The following is a 22,529-nucleotide window of genomic DNA, read 5'->3' as shown; positions in this document are numbered from 1 at the left end:
TGATGCCTTGCTCTGCTCAGCTGTTACCTCTGTGTTCTGGCACGTAAGAATGGCTCTGCTGGTCAGACTGGAAGTGGTTCATCTGCCCTGCAACCTGCCTCTGAGAGGAGCAGTAGATGCTTAGGCAAAGTAGAGCATTCTTTTCATGCTCTTATCTTGACTGTTTTTCAGATCCAATTTTGTTTAGGGTGCTCTTGTGAGTGAGAGGAGGGGAAGGATAAATGTCCGAAGTATGATAAGAGCAAGGATGTTTTTTATTGACTTGTGTGCTGTTACGACGGAGCCCATTCAGAGTGCTTCACGTAATTTCATTACTTACTACTTGCTACAGTTGGATGTTCTTGTCTGCTCCTGAATTATTTACCTGTTGTACAGATGTGAATATTTGCATTAGAGTCAACTGGTATGTGTGTAATGTTCTGTGATATATGTCAATGAGTTGGGTGCATTTATTCTCCTTTTATCATTATATCCATTGTGCGTACAGTTTTTCAGATTCACCAGTCAGCTCAGGTATGTTTTTAGTTGCAAGAGCTGCAAAATGAAGGGGCTTTGTTTTCACCTGTTCCTGAGAGCATGTCAGCAATGCCCTCCCCCAGCCTATTATCTGACGTGCAGGTGATGTGAATTCTGATTTATTGCAAATCACCTGTGGGCTCCTCCAAGGCTGTACATCAAATAAGGAACAAAACATAATCACCTGGCTGCAGGCTTCTGTGTTGCACTTGAGAAGAGAGAGGGACTGAAAGCACCTTTGCAAACTCAGCTGGAACATTTTGCTGAGCTTCCAGTGTGGAGGAGGTGATTTTTTTTATTTTTTTCCTTCAGGCTGTAGCTGTGTGGTTTATTGAAAATTATTGGGGTGTTTACATATTCTAGCTAGAAAAAATTACTTTGTAGTTGTAAAGTGCTGTTTAATAAGTAAATCTTTGGCAGCTATCTCAATGGCACAACCTGAGATGGAACCTAAGATGGGGAAAAATCATGCTCAGAAGAGCAGGGTGATGGCAGAGCTGAAGGCTTGAGCCAAGACTCCCCGTTAGGGCTCTGCCCAGCCTTCCCGCAGGCGCTTTTGTACTGGCTGGGTGCGTGACTGCTCTGATCGCCGCATTCAGGAGAGTTGCTGTGGCTCGCTGTGTTTCTCCTTTTTGCTTTCTGCTTAGTTTCTTTGTCAGCAGCTGCATCAAACTTCAGATTTTCAGATTCTAGGAAATCTCAAAACCCAGTTATGAAATATGGACTCTGTCAGAAAACAAACACTGCTTGCTATAAAGCTTAACCCTTGAAATGCGAAGGATGAACAAACTTCTTCCTTCCAGCATTTTCAGCTTCTCCGTTAGTTTTTCTCCATTTTCTTCCAGTAGTGCCATTAATCCTCTGTGGTGGATTCCTGGCTTATCTTTCATTCTTGCTCACACCTTGGTATCAGAAGGTAGATCACAGCTTTCCCTGTGACTCCCCTGTTAAAAGCACTGCGTGGATGGCCTCCATTAGAAATAGTGGCGCGTTGGGCTGTCGTAGCACATTTAAGCCTTGTTTCTGTAAGGTGCTGCACTATCGGGGTGTGTATCAGTGCCTAAAGAAGGTAGGATTTCACCTGTAGCTGCATTTCCCCAGCTCAGAACTTGCTGCACTCCGCCCCACCCGGAGACTCTGGCTGTCGAACATTTTGCTTTTTGTATTTCCAGGCGCCCCGACTGAAGCCACCAGCTGTTGCCCTCTTCTCCTTGTGCTCTCTTCTTCCCTTCAGATTACTTGATAAACGGAGAGCTTGATATTTTTATCTAAAGCACCAAACACTGACTCAGTGGCATAGGCAAAAATAGATGGCTCGCTGAGCGTGAGCATGAGGGGCTGTGTTTGTGCTGGCAAACGGGGCCGTGATGCTGACAAGGGGGCACGGTGGGTGCTCTCATGTGAAAACCTCCCCGGGTGCCTTCCCAGCCCTGTTGCCGTGTGGTTTTGGGGTCTGGTGGTGGTTGTTGTTGGAACTCATTGGCTGTAGAGGTGACCTAAAGGGCTGTTGAAGAAAATGTATTTTTCATATATTTGCTCTCAGCCGTTGCCACTCTGCTCTCCATTGTGAGCCGAAGCCTGGCAAATGCATGACAGAAAGGGAATAAGAGATCTTCTGATGTGATGTTCTCAGATATTGATTTTTTTTCCTCTTAAAATTCTGTTTACAAATTCCTTTTTCCTTAATTATTTGTTTCCAGCTGAAAACAGTACACAGCTAGCCTGCAGGACCGATTGTCAAGCCTTGTTCTTATGTCCGTGTAACTAATCCCGTCACACTTTTCTAGAACTTACCAGCCAGGGGCTTCCGAACGTTGGGTTGGTAGCAGCTGCCAAGGGCATGGGGTGTGAGGAACGAGTACGGTATTTCAGATTTGGGGTGGGTTGTATGTTCTTTGTTGTGTGCTGGTGCAGTTCTGTAGTACGTTGGCTAGCAGCAAGCCCTGCTGGCCTTCCCTAAAGATTGCTTTTGGGGTCATGAGTGTGCCCCATGTGTTTTTTACCATGGGGGACCCCAGGGCGAGTGCTTGGGTAGTGCCCGTGGGGGACTCGGGGATTGTCCCTGAGGGGGGATTGTCCCTGTGCCAGGCTCTGGAGGGGGTCAGGGTGGAGTGTGAGGAGCTGGGAGGCCATGACCAGGGCAGGAGCGGTAGCACTTGGCCACCCCAATGGTTTTTGGCCTTACAGGAGTCGCTTGCAGGGGCCGTGGCTCCATGGCAAGCTTGGGATAAAAGGGTTGGGAGGTGGGGGAGGGGGGGGGGAGGGAGAGGGAAACAGTGACACTCCTGCCAAGAAACAGAATTTTTGATCACAGCCCCATGCAATATTAATAAAGATGGCACCACATGTTTGCTTTGGGGTTGGGGGGTGGCTGCTGGAGTAGTTCCTCATGGGATCGTTAAGAGATGAAGCACTGTTCTTTTCTTTTTTTGGGGGGGGGGTTAAGTGCCCAAACCCTGAGGGGATGGGAGGCGAGGCTGCACCCCCCCCCTACCTCCCAAAAAATAACCCGGGTCCCCCCTGGTGCAGCCGGGGGGGCTGGGGCGGGGGGAGCGGTGTGTGAGGGGGTGCTGGGAGGGGGGTGCTGCGGGGTGGTGAGGGGGTGCTGGGTGGTGAGGGGGTGCCGGGGGGGGTGCCAGGTGCTGCCCCCCGTCAGTGCCCGCCCCGCGCGGCTAATTGGCTGTGGGGGAGGGGCGGCTCATTAGGGATGCGGCCGGCGCTGGGCGGGCGGAGCGGCAGCGGCAGCGCGGAGCCGAGCGGGGCGGTCGGGGAGGCAGCGCTGCGCCGCCACTGCCCCGGCCCCGCTCCGAGCGGAGGGGGTGCAGGCAAAATAATAAAAAATAAAATAAAAAATAAATCCGGGGGAGTGAATTGAGCCGGCTCCGCGGGACCGAGCGGGGCTTCGCCTCCCCTTGCCCTTCGCAGACCCGCGGCATGGGCGGCGGGGCTGCGGGGAGGCGCTGCCCGGAGCGGCTGGCGCTGGTGCTGGGGCTGTGCAGCTGGGCGGCCGCGCTGCGAGGTAAGCGGGGCCCCCCCCCCCAGCTCCCGGCTCGTCCTCGGGGCGCTGCCGGCAACTTTGGGACCGGGGGAGGACGGGGGGGGGTCCCCCTGGTTGCTCCGAGGGGCGCCCTGGCCACCGCCAGCGCCCGAGGCTGGGGGCGTGTGGTGGTACCTGGACGCCAGGTGGGTGTCGGAGGGCTTGGGGCTCTCCCCTGTGTGTGTGACTTCAGCCCGGTGAGCCGCTGAAATAGTGTTTTGGGGAAAGGAGGCAGAGGCTGTCGGGCACCCAGCGCCCATCGCCACTCCATGGGGGCGAGGTGCGCTGCGCTACCTGGGGGCCACCCGGGCACCCTTCCCGGCCAGAGACCCCTCTGGCACATCCACCGCCATCAGCTGCTTTCCCCGGGACGGAGCGATCTCCCAACAGACTCGGTAGATCCCCAAAGATCCCTCTCTCCATCCTCATCGCTAGCCCCTCTGTGGGCGTCTCTCCTCGCATCCCTGTCGTGGCCGCGCTGCCGTTGCCTTGTGCGCGCCCTTTGCTGGCCTCAGTCACCCCAGGTTGCCCCCGGCCGGCACCTCGCTGCTCGTGGCGCCTTGTTGCGGGCCTGGGGTCCTTGCTGGCCCCTCGTCCGCTGTGCCCCCAGCTCCAGCCCTCCGACAGGTGCAGGGGGCAGAAGGTGGTGGCCTGCCGGTGGGCCCCTGGAACTGAAAGTCTTGCTCTGCAGAACAGCGACCGAAATCGTGAGAGTAGGATGAAGTCTCTCGTTTCTTAATTTTTTAAATACTCCCATTAAGAAACATCCCTGATGGCAAAGGAATGTGTGTGTGTGTAAATCAGTGCAGCGAGGCGCTTGCTGCTTTTTGTCTCACCCATCCGGCACAACCCTGCGGCAGGTCTTGCGCTGTGTCAGGTGCAGGCAGGATCAGGCCCTAGAAGCTCCCCAAATGTCCCACTGCGAGTCACGCCTCTCGTGTTGCTGGTAAGGAGTAAGTTTCAGCCATCTAACTGAAGCCTGCTGTGCAGGGCATTTCGAGTTCTAGTCTGAGGCAGAGTTGGTTTGGGGCACTGTCATGAGGAAGAACAGTATTTTTCGGATCAGCTTGGTGGCTGTAGGCTCTCAGTTGCGACGTTGCGTGGTGTTTATTTGTGGCTTTGGCTGAAGCAGTTAACCTCGGTTACCAACCCACTGAGCTGTAAGCTTTTGGTTTATGAACTTGTCTAAAAGCTGCCTCTGAAGCAAATTGTATTCCAGGATTCTGTGTTGAATGGGGTTTAAAGAAAAATGAAATGATTGCAGATAACCTTCACACTGCATTTTGAGTCTGTTGGAATGAATATACATACGCAGCTTTGGGCTTTTATTTTACAGTAAACAGTGCACAGGCACTGTGGTAATTTGGAAATGAGAAGAAAGTCACTAATTTTTTAATCTCATTGATGTGTTTAAACTAATTTTGGGTTGCACGTAACCGCATAAAGATGTCTCTGAAGCATGAGTGTTAGTATTCCTCTGCATCTTGATATTAAAGCCTAAAGCTACATGTTATGTGGTGTTCCTAGATCTGAGTACATTTTGTTGTAAATAAGCATCGTTTAGGGATTTTCCTGTTTCTATTCCAGTAGCATCTGTGCATTTACTGTACTGCTTGGTAGCCACTGCATCTTTCTGCTGATTTTATTATGATAAAATGCTCCGCTAAGCCACCTAATGGAATACAGGTAAGGCTGTGGACAACAAGCTGTTGAAGCAAATGTCTCCTTTTAGTTTGAAATTTTTGGATTTTTGATTTGCCCTTTAAAAAAAAAAAAACAAAAAAAAAAAACATAAAAAGCACTCATAATATGCAGTCTAGAGGGCGGCGTATGTAAAGCATTATTCTGGATCTAGGAACCAGGAGGACAAACCAGTTTCTGGACAGCAAGGCTCTTGGAGAAATAACACTTGTTTTAGAAAGATAAAAACAGCCAATTCTATTGATACTGAAATAAATCTAGTGGTGAAGACAGGACTGATAGGCAAGGTATTTGTGTCCTGATTGTACCTTTTGTCTTGCATTTAATAACATCCTTGTGCAAATTAGATGAGCCTCCGTTGGTTTCATTATGAATGGGCTGGAATTTCATTTGTGTATCTAGATGCTACCCATATTTGCAAAGTACTTCATCGTCACCAGCTTAGAGCTGTGTAAGAGCCCTCACTGATGCTTTATTTGAGGAATGTTGTTGATCCGCTGCAGCCAGCTCTGCTTCAGAGTTTACTCTGCGTTAGCAGAGTAGGGAGGTTTTTCAGGTGTCCTGATTTCCACATTTCAAAGGAAGTGTGTTATTTCTGTTGTTTTATTAGATTGACTCAAGTTCTCTTTCTCTGTTCCTGATACCCTGCTGAGAGTAAAGCTGTTTGATTATTTGTAAGTGCATTCAACAGTTTACTGTCTGAAATATTTCTCACATGCCAACCCCAATTGAATATGCACTGTGTCAGCAAACTGATTTATTTGATCTTAAAGTATTCATGTCATCAGTATCTCAGCTAGCCGTAGATTTGGCATATTAACAAGTGATACAGGGGTGCAAAAAAATAAAGGAAAGACAAGAGTTCTATATCTCTTGTATGACTTTGTTCAAATCACAGTTCAGAAAATGTATTTTTTCTTTGTTAGGACAAAACATTCATTAAAATAAAAAAACTGCATGCCCTCCTTTGAACCATCCTTCCACTCAGCGTATGGTGTGTAAGGTCTCACGCACGTTAATCTGATAATTTGATATTAACTTTGTAACTGCTCAGAAAATAAACTTCTTCTATGTATGGGTTTGGTTTTACTCAATAGTTTATTGTTTCTCTCAGATCTTCATGATGCTACAAGCTTGGTTTGTTTGTGGTGGTTTTAGTTTTTGTAGGTAGAGAAACTAAGGTTTTAAAGAAGGTAATATGCTTATATAAAGCCATAGGAAATGTGGGGGCTCAGAAAAACAGTATTTCAAAACTGGGTATAAAATGCAGAAGTTGTCATATTTTGGAGCTGATAAAGCATCTATGCTTGCATCTGTGGTTTTTTTAAGTCATTGTCTTGTTATGGCTTCTATTTAGTCCTGATTTTTTTCTGCATCTCTTGATGTACTCATAGTCTGTTGTAACGTAGTTTGTGAGATAGAGTGGGGTAGTGCAAATATTTCTATTGAGTATGGGACTGACTTTGGACACGAATATGCTCTGATTTTGTCTGTTACAGGACACTGATCCTTATGAGGATTGTTTTAATTTGCACTCTGAGAGTACTTGAGTATATTACTGCTTTGCACAGAGAGGATACAATGAATTTCTGGCATGCTACCGATCAGAATGGCACTTAGTTTGCCTTATATTACACACAAAACTGAAGAGTTACACGTATGATCCTGTCTTGGAAGTGAACTGCACACAGTCTCCATTGTGCACTTCCTTTCTAATGCATGCATCTCTGTGAAATATTTCATTTTTGGAAAAATGGAATAATTCTTCCCTCTAAGGCAGTGTATTGCAGTGGTGGTTATTCCTGGTTTATCCTTGTATGAATTTGGCTTCTTCATATATGTGCTCAAGAGATGTGCAGTTCCTATCTCTTCAGATGTAGAAAATAAAGCTTGAGCTCTACAAGGGTGAAATGAGCTTTCCATGCTATGAAAGAGAATGTCCATCTTCATAGAGTAAGAGGACTTTGTATCGAGGTGAATTTTAGCAGGGCAGAATAGATGCTAATCTGACGATCATTGCACAGTGAATTACAGAATGCAAACACCGGCAGTATGATATAAGCTAAGATGGAAAATTACTTATGGTGCGAAGGATCCCTCAGGGCCACTTGATGTATATTTTCTCTATTTTCAGTGCTGCTTTCTGGTGAAAGGTGGAGTCTGGGAAAAAGCAGAATTTTAACACCAGAGGCTGCTGTTTCTGTTGTTTTTAGAAGCTGCTGCTGTTGCAGTGAAGCAGATGGTCAGCTTCATTTGTATGAAATAGAAAAAGGTTTCATTTTCCACTCTACTTTTAAAGAACCTTAATTACCATGTTGCATCACATTGCCTTACCTTATAGCACAAATAATTGTAAATATGCATTTTTTTGTACTTCATCATGTTTTACTAGAACTCAATAAACCACATTTTAGATCTTTCATCTTGCAAGTAGGTGTTGCAAGTTGGTGACGCTATGTACAAGGCTTGGTAATCCCAACTTTGTAATTTACCTTCATAGTTTTGGTTAATATCTTTGTCATTTACCTCCACCCCCTGCACTCTCCTTTTGGTGGCCTTTCTTAAACATCATCCAAAAATGCAGATAATAAAGAAATGGCCATTGCAGGCTCTTGGTCACTCTGGTCCACTTAACTTTTTTTTGTCTTTTTTTTCCTGTTTCTTTTTTATTATTAATTATTTTTAACAGGTTACAGAGCTCAGTGAAACCCTGCTGCAATGAGTTCACCTAGTTTCACTTAGGTTAAAGTATTTCCTTTAGGAAGCTTAGCATGCTTTGAATTGATTCAGCAATTAGCTTGCTTTTGGATTATTGAAGAGGATGAACATAAGGTATCAAATCAATTTGCTTATACAGGGTATTTTTTGTGTGCTGCTGTGTCTGTATTGAGGTAGGACAACGAGAAATTAACCTGGTTCCTCAGACAAGAATACGTACGTGGAATTTCATGCACACATCATAAGGGTAATTTCGGTTCGTGGTTATCCCAGTCTTTGTATATTTGACTTCATTTAAGAAAGAAGGAAAAGAAAATCATTGCCATGTTCTTGAAAAGCATATCTCATACTGTGACCATCTCATTGGAAACCCCTGCTTAACGTGTATCGGAAAGAGAAAAACACAAGCAGTCAATGACATTAGCTTGTGGATAACAATGGCCTGGAGAGTTGACAGAAACCCCAAACCTATTGCTCACAAGTGAAAGGAGAAGCAGCCCAGGACTGGAGAGCTGCGAGAGAGAGGCGGTGGGAAATGGGGCAGCCCAGCGCTCACTGACCGCTTTGCTCCTAGCTGACCGAGGTCACCGTCCGAGGGGGAAAATGTCCTCGAGGTGGCTCAGTTCTGAAGCCCGATGCGTCTTCTGGAGCCTGATGTTTACAGAAATGAAATGTGGAGGGAACAGGCGTGCCAGGCAGAGTAGAGGCAGCATGGCAGAGGCAGCATCCAGTCGGGAGTGCAGCAGCCCCGCTGGCCCTGCTGCCTGCACCGCCTCGTTCCAGTCCTGTGCCCTGCAAAGCACGTGGCGGTTTGCTTGGCACGTGGATGTACCTGGAATCTGTTCCCAGCTCTGGAGCTGGCCCGTAACCGGGCTGAAAACACAGCTTTGTGTTTCCCTTGTGAGAGGTACGGTCAGCTTGACTCGTGCTACGTGCAGCACCCAACGGCAGGTCAAACTTTTGTTGTCAACTTTAACATCTTTCTGAAAACTCCTGGTTGATTCGAGTGCTATCTGTAGAATGCTGAAAGAAAATATTTTGGATCTCTTTCGGTGCGTGTTTCACTCCCTGTACGTCAAACTGGAATGCCATGCAGGTTGTTTATCTGTAGATGGTTAAAAGAAGTGTGATATTACTTGTCTTCTCGTTGGATATGTTGCTTTTTTCTCAGTAGGAAATGCTTTTGTGGATCTGAAACTTTTTTTCTGTGATCATTTCTGCATGTGAAATTAAATTGCTCGAGTCCTGGCAGACAATGAACATAAAAAGAGCAAACATGGAGATTTCTTATAAATTGTGAACAGTTACTCACAAAATTGCTTCTATGCTTACACCATTCCTAATAATAAATTGCATTACAGAAAAACAAATTTGCTCTATTAATTGAATTCACCTGTCATATAAAACCAGATCTGATTTGCAGTTCAACAGATGTGTCTGTGACTTTTATGGTGACAAATGCTTCAGGTTAGCCGTGTTCTAGGCCAGATTTAAAACCGCTAAAGATCTGTGGTAAGCCATTACCCTTTGAAATATTAATTTGAACTTCCAATTCAGGAGGTATTTGCTGCTGCTGATGTATTGCAAGGTATTTACTGAGTTGGAACTTTTTCTCCTACTTTGGCTGTAGAGAACACGGACTGTTTGCTTAGAGTAAAATAGTAATGCTGGGTAGCAGTTAGCAGCACTTTGCCTGTCAAAGCCACGTTCTGCAGATCAATAATGAATGCAGTGGACGCACTGGAAGACGCTAGGCGGTGCGTGTATTTAACACGTGTCATTCCTCTTTAGCACTGTGTCCTAACTGAAGGCTTCCAGATCAAGTCCTGGATGTTATGCACATCATGTAATTCTCAGAGCTAAGTAATCCTGAAAAAATATAGGCTCATTAAAAGAGCTTTCTAATTCTGAAATTTAATTATTTTTTCCTAGATAATTATGCATTTTTAAAGACCTCATGAGCTTCCCTATATGGTTCATAGGCAAATGATCAGTAATTTCCTTTTTATAAGAGGGAAAGTAGCTGAAAAATATTTAAGGGATAAACACAGTAGTGGGAAACAAACAAAACTGCTTATTTACCATTGTAAATTATGGAGTCTTGTTAGAGTCAGTGGGTCAAATCTGTACATCCAAAATTGAATAACTTCGGCGTAACTGAGGCTAAGGTGGAGCCACATGGGGCGAGATGCTGGAGATTTGTCTTATTTTTGTGTGTGCTGCGTCCATTCCAATTTTTGTTGGGTTGGGTTTTGGAGACCCGTAATCAGCTGGAATAATGTATGATATAAGGCCTGACATATATTATTTATTTCCTAGAGAAAGCAAACATCTCATCCTATTGCAAAGGGCTGTATAGTAAATAACTTTGTGTAACGAAAAGTTTCCAGGTCTCAGCATGAAACTAACCTTTGGAAAGGCTTTATGCATGAAACACCAGGGACTAGAACAACCAGTCGTCTTGGAGCCAGGATTTTCACTTAGCACACAGAGGGTCGGAGCGGAAGTTTGGGTTTTGGTGAGTCTGGCTGGCAGTTGTTTCGGGGGCTGCGAAACATTGCTGTGAGACGTTCTGCTCTTGCTGCCACGTGGTGGGTTGTTGGAGGAGAAAGGAGGAGGGATTCCTCCTGCAGGAGCTTCCAGGCTGCTCCGTCATTGGAGATCTGCCAGCCTGGCACCAGGAGCAGGAGGTTGGCAGCTATGTAACCCTATATTGTTTAACCTCAAACTGTAGCGAAATTGTATTTATTCATGCATTTTTCCTTTTATGATTCCCACTTCTTAGATGCTTTTTTTCCTAAATAGACAAAAATTCAGTAACGTTAATTTAGTTTCTAGTAAACTGTGGTACTAAAAGAGGAAACGAGTTAGTCTTTTCCAGTTGTCATTCGGTGACACTGTGTAGTTCTTCTGAATAGGCAGAGGCACTCCATTAATACCGAGTTTGCCACAGTAACAGCAAAACTCCCTCTACTCCCACTATAATACAAAAAAATGTAGGGCTTATTTTGTGTCAAATGAGCTAACAAAATAAAAGATGAATTTGAAGTATTTAATCTGTCAGCATCAATGAATCTGAGAGGATTATCATCCCATTACCGCTAATAGATTTTTTTCAAAGATAACTTTGTTACTTGACTTGCCTATTTCTATGAAGATTGCTATGGATCTAATTTAGACTACAATTTAAATATTCCTGCTCTATTTTGATTGAATCTGGGAGTTAGGAATGTGTTACCTGGTCTATGTTGAGCTTGATAACTTTCCTTCAATCACTTGAAAACAGGCTCTTATTCTTGTGTCTGTAATTCTTCCCAGAGATTGTGTTGTGTTTTCTGGTGTGAGTTGTACCAAACATGACTTAACAGTACATTTAACAAATTACATGCCAACCTCCCCTTGCTTCCTTCCTAAGGAATTAGTGAGAGGTCGGAATGGCAAAAATAAAAGTTCGCAATACCCTTGTGATGGATATCCTCCTCCTCCTTGAAATGAGTAGCGGCATTCCTGTAGAGTTACTCTAGTACAAGGAGAAGACCGAAGATGGGGATTCTCATCTTCTGAGTCATGTAACTTTATCTAGGTCTGCCAGTGATGCAAGTTTTTTTGGAGATAAATGGGTATAACTTCATTCTTTGCCTTAAAGAAGTAGAAAGGGAACAACTGTATCTTCCTTCTACCTATCTCCCACAAACTCTGTGGGGACGAGGGAGAAGAGGACGCAGGCAGAGAAACTTCCTAATTCCTGACGGAGCCCAAGCTGTAGGATTTGATGTAGTAACTGAAATAACTCCCTCACAGAGGTCTCGATGTTCAACAATTAGAAGTTCTGCAGCAAAAGAAGGCCATGGGATGATCAGTATTGATCACTGCAAATAAATTCTCACTCTCGAATCACATCGTGAACCTTTCACCAAAAGGCTGTTGCGAGGCCTTGCAGCACACGTGAGGTGTCACTAAGTTGTGTGTGAGGGTTAAAAGTTTGTGTGGGCTGTAGTGGGGCATTGCTGCTGCTTGATCAGTGGGATCATCCTAACCAAAGCTGGGGGGACTGGTGCTCCCGTTGCATGCAGAATGTAGCAGATCCTTAGCCCTTTCAGAAGACAAACCAGAGATTACATGTAAATGAAGACTGCATCAACCTCTCAGAGCTGTAATCATCGCCAAAATTAGCATTGCAGCGCTGTAGCTCGTGATGTCAGACTGAATTACATGGCTATCGAAATTCTACCGTGTACTTCAAGAACTGTTTGAATTCTGTGCATAATTAAAGGATTTTCAGTCTCCAGTATTGTTTAGTGCCTTTCTCTAGTTTGCTCTGTCTAAGCATCATTTCTTACATGAATGCACTAAGTACAGAAAAGGTGGCAAACATAGGAGCAAGACCCCTTCGCAAGTCCAGCAATAGGAGGGGGATGACTTGTAAAACAAAGCAAATGGTGGCCACCGTGTTCTTGGTTCTCGTCACTTACTGCTTTGATAGAAGGTTGTGTGTGTAACTGAGTGACATTTCTAGCTGGTTTTACCATTTCCAGCAGAACAGCTTCAGCCGACAGGAACCGATTTGCGCGTTTCTGTTTGAAATACAGCCATGCTCTTTAGCACTTTTACCCCTTGAAGATATGAAAGCACTCAAGAGATTTCGTATTTGTTCAAAGGGCAGGAGCAATGGAGCAATGTTAGTGAAAAAAGGGGTGTACAGAAAACTGACTGCTCTACCCTCACCGTTATAGAAAGTGCCGTCACTGAAATGCTCTATAAATGTTCTCCAGCATCTTCTGGGTGAGCGAAGGGGCAGTGTAGGCAGAAGGTGAGGGAGCTGCTTTTTGCTCACCAAACATCATAACTTGTGTGAAAATGCACTGTATGCTATTTGCTGTTTCTTCTCCTTTCTCTTAAAGAATCGCCTCGTATAAGAGGTAAAAGAAGAATAAATGCTATGGAGCTAAATTCAGAGCCTGCTGGTGCACACTATGGTGGTAGTTCGCCAACCTACAGCCCCCGTGAATGAAATCCTAGCCATTAAGGACTTGGCAGAACTGTTCTTGAGAGATTTTTGTGCCATTGGACTGTCAATTATAGTTATAGTCTCCTCAGTCCTGCAGGGACAGAAGATACACCTCTCATGATGGAAACAAATAACAACCACTCTGTGGTTCCGTTACATTTGGCTGCACCATCATGCAGCCTGCAATATTCCATCATCCCAGCCTGTCACGCTTAACCTCTAAAGCACTTCTACATGAGAGAGTAGAGGAAACTGCTAGTGGGAAATGGGACTTGGCTTGGTACTGGTTCATGTGTTTAACCCTGGCTTTCTTTGCAAGTACACACCATCCAAAACAAAATAAAAAATAAATGCTAACAGCTCATCCAAAGGTGGTTTTTAACCCTTTGAAACATCTGTATTGAAAATTATTTATTAAGGGTAGAAAATATTTTCTGGGAGGGTTAAGTTATTTTTCAAAGTGTATAGCTAGGAGGAGGCTTCGTCAATCCAAAAGATACGATGGGAGGAAGTGGGGGAGAGTGACTGCTTCGTTTTTCAATGCACAGTTTCTCTCACAGCTGGAGATAAAAACAAACAAAAAACCCCCAAGTGTTCTTGCTTTTTGTTATTATTGTTCTTGCAAGTTTTTTTTAAGTCGGACAGTCACAGAATGACATGCAGCACGTCCAGACAAGACACTGACTTGTACACATAGGACTACAGTTCACTGCCCAGTGGTTCTTTTTTTTGCCATATCATGCAGAAAGAAAACAGAAGGGAGGCAACGACATTTGACTCAACCCCAACTGAGATGTGTAGGAACCAGCTTTGGTCAAAAAATGGGGCCCCTGTGCTCTAAGTTGGCTTCTGCTTCCTTTAGCTAGGGCTGATCTTTGTAGGGGTACTTGGATAAAAGGCATTGCACCTGAAAGGACATCTGAAAGTTTGAGAGGGCAAAAAGCACCACTGTTCATAGAGCAACATAGCGGTGTTCTTTCTGATTTAGACTCCAGGGTCGTGTAAGCAAGCTGTATTTCTCTGTGTTGAAGGCTCTCTAGTAAGACCTAGCTGGTGATGATACACGGTAATGGCTCGTGATGCTTCTCGTGAGCCAGCCTGACCCTGCAGGCTACTTAAAATTCACGTTCAGTGTCAGCTGTGAAGCGATGTCTGAAAGCCATAAAGAGGGCTGCAATACTCTAATTAATTGCCAGTACCTTTTTAATGCCAATTGAACTATTCAGATCCTTCCACAGTTGATTATTTTCTGCGGTTGTGATGTGAGAGAGAACGATCACTTAATATAGGGCATTCAAATGTACGTGGAATAAATAACTTGTAAGTTCTAAACAATAATTCATTACACTGAGGTCTATCATAGCTGAGGGCAGTTTGCTTCCATTTTTATACCAGTATTTTAGCTTAGTAGTTCTAAAGTGTGTTCTTGAAAATCTTTATATTGGGTTGGTGAGTATTATTTTGTCGGGAAGTGAAAATGCTATGCTATCTTTCAAAACACTTCAGCATATATTATCTATATATTTTCTTATTCAGTGAAGCTTTGGGAAATAATTAACTATTGCAACATGTGCCATGTTCACAAACCACGCTTAACTTCATGGAGTTCCTAGCAGCACCTATGACTTTGACATTTCCAAATATTTTCAAGGGATAGTTGACATCTGAAAACCTCCAGGTGGAAACGTTGTTTCATGATTTGTTAGCTGCTTTTTTGCTTGTCTTCTAGTGATCTTCTCTTGGCTTAGGCTCAAGATTTTTTTCTTTGCTTCTGTGGGATTAAGTTGGATCTGAGTTTGAAAAGAGACAGTGGTTAAGGGAACAAGAGGGAAGCAATAAAATCTATTTAAATAAAATAGTTTCTCTTCGTAGGAACAAACAGAACTTGTTTTAAGCCCAAGCTGTTCTTCTTGCACTTCTGTTTATTTTAAATCTCCTACCACTGTGGAAGGCAGTAGGAGAAATCCTCTTATGGCTATTTAAAATATTTTCTCAATGGTTTAATAACAAGAACTCATGAAATTCTGTTTGAGCATCTGATGCCACCAGTCTTGCCGCAGTAATACCCAGCTAGTCCGTTTGCTCCTGGTAGCGATGTGTGCCTCAGAAGAGGCGTTACAACGTGCTGTGTTGTGTGTTAGCGGAGAAGGCTCTGTTGGAATTCCTCGCCCTTGTTCTGTCTCCTTTAATTCTGAAAAAAGGGGGGTAACTTATGTGCAGTATTTGAGTCACCCCCCAGCCAGCCTTGAAATACTGATGTAGAATACATGCAGTGTTAGAAGCGGGTTGCTTTTGTAGAGAAGTACAAGCCACTGGTGAGCAAGCTGGGGTTTGGCCAGGGCAGCCAGGTTCTGCTGCTGCTGGTTCTGATGTATCTGCGATTTCTGGCTTGGTAATAGCATCATGTCTTTGTTAAGCAGGTTACAAACTGTCACCTTTGCTGCTTTTTTTTTTTTTTTTTTCAGATTACTTCATAATATTTACTGCTACGTAGCTGTCCATAGGCAGTGCATGTTGATAGTCTTTAATGCATTTGAAAACAAGGGTATTTGTTTTGCTTTAGTGCATGGCCTGGAAGAACTTGCTCAAGACTGTATAGTAAATAGGGTTGATCAAAGGATCGTAGCCTTATTTTTTTCAGTGAGAAAATTATATTGGCTACAAGTGGCTTTCCAGTAAAACAGCCCCATCTCTGGCAAGAGTTAATAGAGATCCAGACTGTCCCATGAACAGGCTCCTGTTCAGAGTACTGAGATGATGTGCTGCATTTATGAAAATAGATTTTAACCTCTAGGTTGTCATTAAACAATTTCTGCTGGAGATCAGCAAATCTCTCATGGTTATTACTGTCTTAGTAACCTCTTACACTGATTTGGCACTACAGATTTGTCAGTAACACCACAAAGTAAATTGTTTTAATAAAGAGAAGACTATGACAAGGTGACTACGAGAATGTCATTTTATCATGTCAGGGATCTTCAAGACCAATTCAGAAAGTTAGGTCTCCCTGTTAGTGCTCCTGCAGGCACACATCATTGTGTATTTGTGCGTGGTTTTTGTGGGACTGATTGGAGCACAAGAGACCTGTTAAAAGACAGTTAAAAGATACACTGTTAGGGAGCTTATGTTAGTTGCTTACGTTTCCTACATTCACCTTAGCAGTCAGAGGAGAATATGGGGATATTTCAGGAATTCTTCAGTTGCTGTATGTTGCTTCTGAGATGCTTCCAAAAAGGTTTGCTTTTCATCACTGACATTTGAGACAAGGCATGTAATTAAAGTAATTTAATTTACAGTTACTTGCAATACGGTCTCGCTTCTCTTGATCTTCTTGTTTGTTTTTCACACGATAGACGTGCTTCTTGGTGGATGGAAATGAAAGTTTCATTACTTAAACATAGTCAGTACCTCTCAGGTAAATTCAGGCTCTACCAAATACCAGTTTCATATTTGGATGAAAAAAATGGGTGATGTAGAAAGGACTTCACCTAGTTGTACAATGAATTAAAAGTAAGGAAACCTCCAATCTTGTGTTCCAGCTACTGGAGTATGACACCCAACTGCACACCTAAGGAGAACTCAGCAAGGTTACGCATCTGCGTTTGAAAAGCTGGGGCGCAGTAGAAATGACCAACAAGTTCTGTCATTTGGTTATTCTGTGTAGTGTCTGCTGAAATTGTCACATTGCATTTTTAAAGCATCTTTGACTCCCTTCCTTTTGTGTAAGATGAGTCAATAACTCCACGTTATGACTGTGCCAGTTGTAATATTCTTTCTTACAGACTGCTCATTGTGAACATGGAAGTTAAATTTAGTGTGTCTGCTACAGTGAGAAACCCCGAGTTTATAATCAGTAGTTGCTATCCCTAACTCTGTGTCTACTTCCCATGCTTGAAGTGATAACTGAGATGCTACTGTGAGAATACACAATCTGCTTAGTCGCATAATGAAATCAGCATTTAAGCTGCAATCCCATTTAGCTGCTCTTAAAAGCTTTCTGTCTTGTAACCTAACACTCTGAAAAGCCACATCAGAGCAGATCGAGATGTGCTGTCTGTTAGGCTTGGCCAGTGAATGAGTCTTTAAACCACCTTTATGGCTTGCCTTTCCCTTAGTAGGTAGGTATGGTCTAGACTGAACTTTAAGAGAGTCAAATTAAATCTTTGTGCCTTGGCTCCTCCTCTGCGGGTCTCCCCAGTTTATTAGTATTGTAGGGACACAAAGAATCGATCTGATTCTGCGGTAGTTTGGCAAGCTGTACGCTTGTTGGGTCAATCCTAAGTTTTCAAAGAAAAGTGAGCAGCGAAATCCGTATGTTTATAAACAAATGTGTGTTGTTGTCCCACTCCTGAGTGAGCTAGGAAGCCGTGGTATTGATGAAAGCCTGCACGTGCATGTGGCGTAGCTGTTTTCTTACTTGGTTTCTCCTTTGCACCATTCCTCTTACAGCAGATGCCCGTGAACTACTTGACTTAGCTTTCATTTCAAGCACAGCAGAAACTAAAGGGAGGGGGAAAGTTATTTCAACAAGTATTGACTTGTATTCTCTCCCTTTTTTGTTTGTATTTATTTTATGGAAACATTTGTGCAGTGTATTCCACATGACATTCAGAGAGGAGGCTTAGAAGTCGGTTCCCTGGGTAGCCATTGATGGGAAAATGGAAAGCAAGTGTCAAGTAAAAGCAATAGGCACTTATTTATAGTGGAAGGAAACACTGCACATTGCTCACCTGCTCTAAAAGGGGGAAACGGGAAAAAACACCACTGTGCTCTTGTAGACCTGTACTTGTAATACAAACATGGGAGCATAAAAAAAACTCAATTTCTTATAGCCTGTAAATTGCACCTAGCCTGCATCACACCTTGCTAGACAAAGAACAGTTGCCAGTATTGTGTTTTAGTTGTATGCCACAGCGATGACTAATGAGCAAAGGTGTGGATTTTGAATGGTATCGCCTCCTTTCTGTCATCTTATGCTAGTTAATAACCTGGAATGTCTCACTGCACATTGGTCTCTCCTCCTCTCTCCCCCCCCCCTCCATTTATTTGCATCTTTTAAAAATGACCTTGTTATACATTCAAAAGACAAATCCTAGTGAAGGCAGGCTGCAATAGCTGCTGGCTTCCCCATAGGCAGAGTTCTCCAGCTTCCAATTAGTTGCAGAAGAAATCCAGCTGACAAAGAAATAAAAGATGGAATTCATATACTCAGCTGTATGTAATCAAGACGTAAACAACTCCAGAACATACATCAACAGGGCCTGCAACAATGGTTGTAACTGTTTTGTATTCTGCAGACAAAGGGTGCTCTTTGTGGAACTGCAGGAAACGATCGTGTAGTCCGGTTTTACGCGTGACGCGTGGTGTAAATTGCTCCATGTTGTAGAGCACCCCTTCTCTTCTACTCCATGAAATCCCAGTGATGCTCCGGCTTTTACTCAGCGCTGGTAACTCAGCAAGGCTGAGGCAGACGAAATATTCTTTGACTTACTGCACCACAGTTTGCGTTATTTCAGCCAGATTTTTAATCCTTTCATCTAGTTTTATAGCGTGTTTGCGTTCATTACACATACTAAATCTTGCACTAGTTCCAAAACACATTCATTTGAGTCTGCCATGATTACCTTAAATTTGGCTGTCCATGTATTGTGTTTCTTTCCAAAGCAGTTTTCCTGGTTTTTCACCTTTATCAGAGAACTTTACAGAAAATAATTTCCAAAGATGATATAAGGAGTAATTGGTAATTTCCTATTCCCTTAATGCATTGTCAATATCTTGATGAGATTTCATTTTCTGCTGCAGTTCTGTGCTGTGGGTGTTTTACTGAGTCTTCCTAAATATCTTTAAGAAAGCGTTATGGTTTGTAAACATAGGCATAGGTACGTACCTGTGTGTGCGTATCCTCGTGTGTTCGTGTTGTGAACGCGTAGTGAGCTGTTCGCAGGTGCTGTGAATCGCAGGGTACTCTTCTAGATGAAAGGCTGGCGATGAGTAGGCAGGTGAGAACAATTGTTATTTTAGGCTATGTTCTGAACACAGTTATCTGTAAGAATCTACCAAGTTACCACTTTGTCTTCCTAAGAATAATTACCTTAAGCAAAAGATTCACAAGAAGTTAGAAATGGTTAAACTCCCAGCGTGCTGCAACAGCCATCATGTCGCGGTCAGGGAGATTCGTTTATGGTCTGTATTTATATAGCTGCTGTCTTACGGCTGTGCAGAAGGCTGTAAACCTGCCCTGAGCTCTGTCCTTCCAGCTCCCCGCCACCCGGAGGCTCTTTGCAGATAGCCACACTCGCCTTCGGAGAGCACCGAGACATTTGGAGAATTCTCCGCGTCTGAAAGGGCTCCAAAGCCACGGAGCCACACTGTGCTCATCTCTGCCTGCGTAACTGTTGTGTCTGCCCCGGACAGACACCTTGCAGTTGCTGGCTGTCAGGGTAAACATACCCAGTGTGTCTTTTGTCCCCTTCGGGCTTAAATTTAGCCCCAGAGACCCTGTGGTCAGGTTGGATTTACTTTCTTATGTTACCAAGCATAATAACAAGGCCTCCGTGACACTCCGATAAACTAAAGAGTATTTTACCAAAAATAATTCTGCACTTCAAGGCAAGCAGGATAGATGACCTCAATAGATAGATGCCTTTCACCTATGAATATCCATATCAGACAGTTCTTTGTATCAGTCTGGCTGAGAGAGATAAAAATACAAAGCCATGCTGGCTTTTACAAAGTTTGAGAAATTCTTAGTAACGCTAGGAGCTAATAAATTATTGCTTATCAGAAATACGAACGTCATGTCTCAAAGCCTGCATTTTTAAAATAAACTTCAAAAGAATATCTTTGTCTTACGGATTCCCTAGTTTTTCATAAAAGGCTGAAAAATACTTTTTGGACTCTTAAACTGCCGTCTTCTCTCAAATCTGTCTTGACAACTGTTTAATGGTATTACCATCACAAATGGACTTCACCAGTGTTGGAGATGTCGGAGCAATTTTAAATGACAGTGGAGTTCATGTGGGCTTGCTACCTAGAAAGGAGCTAGATTAAAGGCTAAACTCATCTTCGCTGTGAGCCGCGATACATCCATATGGTAAATGGGAGTATTACAGTCCGGAAGCTGAAGGGAGCCCAGTAAGATGGGAAGGGAACAGTGCTGCACACCAGCAGACTGTTGGTGTGGGTATTTAGGCATGGAAGTACCGCCCAGAAGAACGGGTTCAGCTTCTGATCAGTGTTTTTCTGATCAGCGTGATAGCTGTGACTGCAGAACAAGCCACTGGTGTCTTCTTTTCAAGCTCTTAACTTAGGTTTGTGTGGTGGTGTTTTTTTCCAGCTTAAGCTTTTGGGGCAGGATTTGAGTGTTTGAGGGGGAAAAAGGAAGCATGTAACTGACTAAAATGTTATTTTTGAAATGACTCCGTCTCTTGGACGCCTGCTTTAGATCTGACTGGGAGTGGGCTGTGACTGATGCATGTGGGGACCGGTTGGCTGCCATACGGACTGCAGGAGGATGTGTGTGAGTACGAGGTCCTGGGCAGGGAGCAGGCACCCATGTGCTTCGCAGGGCTGAGTGGCAGTGGTTGGGTGCTGTTGCAGAGGTTTTTCTCCAAACTAGTTTCATTTTCAGATGACTGTATAAGCTCTAGGCCTGACATGTTCTAGAAAGGACAATATCTGAAAAGTTTTAGGCTCTGTATTAGCTGTCTTGATCAGATCTTTTTTATAGTACTCCTAAGAATTTTATTAAATAACCTTACATAAACAAACAGTGCTCTACCTGTAAGTGGGTGTCACTTGCTTTAAACCATAAAAACATGAGTACCTGTATAACGTAATGATTTTCCTCAAGTATGTTACTTCAGAAGTCTTTATGCTCAGCTTCATGGAACTGAATATGCGTATGGGCTTTCCCTCTCTAACCTGTACCTATGATCCTCCAACTGCCCGTAGACTTTATTTGTCATTCCCAGGAACCAAAGCCCAGTACAAACCAGGCGTTCAGTCCTTACCTTTCTCTGCTCAGTGAACAGGCAGCAGCCTGGTTGTTGGTGTTAGGGAGCGGGTGCTCTGGGCTACCCGTGCATCGTCACTCCTGCGACAAACCCTGCGCTTAGAAAGGTGCTGGGAAGTCTAGCGACGCTGCGGGGAGGACAATTGTGTGAAGTCTTCCTAGGGACTCCAGTGCACAGGACTCAGGCTACAGATTCTCTTTTTTCCCCTGGAAGGTGAAGGTAGCTTAGTGAATGCGTTTGTTAATCCTTGATATCAAGGATTGTGTACCGGTAACAGCAAATTGCGGTGTACTGACACTTCTGATGTGAACTATATGCCTTTACAGGATCCAGAGTCATGTCTCCTGACTGCCTTGTTTGTCGACACTGTAGATGATATTTTTTCAGAAGTAAAGCTGGGTGTTTCCAGTTGCTAAAATACAGAAGAAAGCCAAATGGTCAGCTAAATGACTTTTTTTTTAAAATAAAAATGTATGGTAGCATAATTTTTAATAGTGTGTGATGCTTGTCCTTGCCATGGCTCTCTTTGTCTTTCTCACACTAAAACAAAGGATATTAGTTTGCCTTTCTCAAGGGAGGAGCATTGATCTACTCATGAGGAGGTCTGGCTTGCAAAGCTTGTGAAATCCAGACGAAATCCTTTGATTGGCAGCGAGAATTGCCACAGACTTGACTTTGCATGCTGTACCCTCACCAGAGATTTGCTTTGATGCTACCTTGTTTCCTGCTAATAGAGAAACAAAAGTTGCTGCATTCCCAATTACTACTTCAGCTGCTGTAAACACGGTCCCTTGGGAAGGGGCTTACTTGGAGCTGATTTGAGTGTTTGACGGCACGTTCTGCTCCCCGTGTTAAAAATGTAGGGCAGTATCTGTCAGAAAGAGAGACCCTCGCTTCATTTTCCCTTCTGTGGGTGGATAATTATATTTACAGGCACAAAGAAAAAATCTGCTGTCATGCAGACAATTTTCATTAATTTTGTAATAACTTAATCTGTGTCAAGAAACATAACATGGATCAAAACCTAAATGAGAATGACTTTAAACAATAAAATCGTGGCACATAGCTAAGCTTCAGTGCATTATGATTCAGACTTGGGAAGCTGTTAAAGTTTGAATGTTGTGGTGTATCTCCGAGGAACCATTTTTTTTTTTTTTAGTTTAATATGTTAAATTGCATTAAAATTAAAGTATAAAAATAGCCTCTCCTAAATTACATCTGCAGCGTGTGGCTTCTCAGGCCTATTTACTTTCTTTTTTTTTTTTTTAATCCTGCTAAAATTATGACTGAGAGTGTTATAAGCTTTTCTATTATACACACGGTAAAAACCAATTAGTCTTGCAGTGCTGGGCCTCGAAGCCGGCTGATGTAACGTACTGGGTCATGAACAAAAGGAAGTTACTGGAATCTTGGCAGCACGCTGCTATGGAAGCCACCTCAATATCTGCCCAGCAATGCCAGAGCCGCCTGTCAGGCCCTCCTCGTGTGCCTGGGGAGCTGGAAACCACCAGCGCTGGTGAATTGGTGCCATCAG

At 43.7% G+C, this 22,529-nt stretch overlaps 1 protein-coding gene across 11 annotated transcripts in view; it reads left to right on the top strand.

Moving 5' to 3' along the window:
* Positions 1 to 22,529, top strand: part of UNC5D (unc-5 netrin receptor D) — a 220,653-nt gene that overhangs the window by 76,287 nt on the left and 121,837 nt on the right. For 2 of the 11 annotated variants that reach the window (XM_048047283.2, XM_048047282.2), the window contains exon 1: positions 3,239 to 3,535. The exons of 7 other annotated variants lie outside the window; for them this stretch is intronic. In XM_048047283.2, the coding sequence (XP_047903240.1) occupies positions 3,451 to 3,535 (85 nt within the window). In that variant the 5' untranslated portion in view covers positions 3,239 to 3,450. Of the gene's footprint in view, positions 1 to 3,238; positions 3,536 to 22,529 lie in introns of those variants that run through there. 2 more of the 11 variants (XM_048047281.2, XM_048047280.2) reach the window with 1 other exon arrangement.

The sequence above is a fragment of the Anser cygnoides genome, chromosome 26 (genome assembly GCF_040182565.1).
Source record: "Anser cygnoides isolate HZ-2024a breed goose chromosome 26, Taihu_goose_T2T_genome, whole genome shotgun sequence".
Lineage (NCBI taxonomy): Eukaryota > Metazoa > Chordata > Aves > Anseriformes > Anatidae > Anser > Anser cygnoides.
The sequence above is the reverse complement of the archived record's forward strand: the minus strand, read 5'-3'. Positions and strand labels throughout refer to the sequence as shown.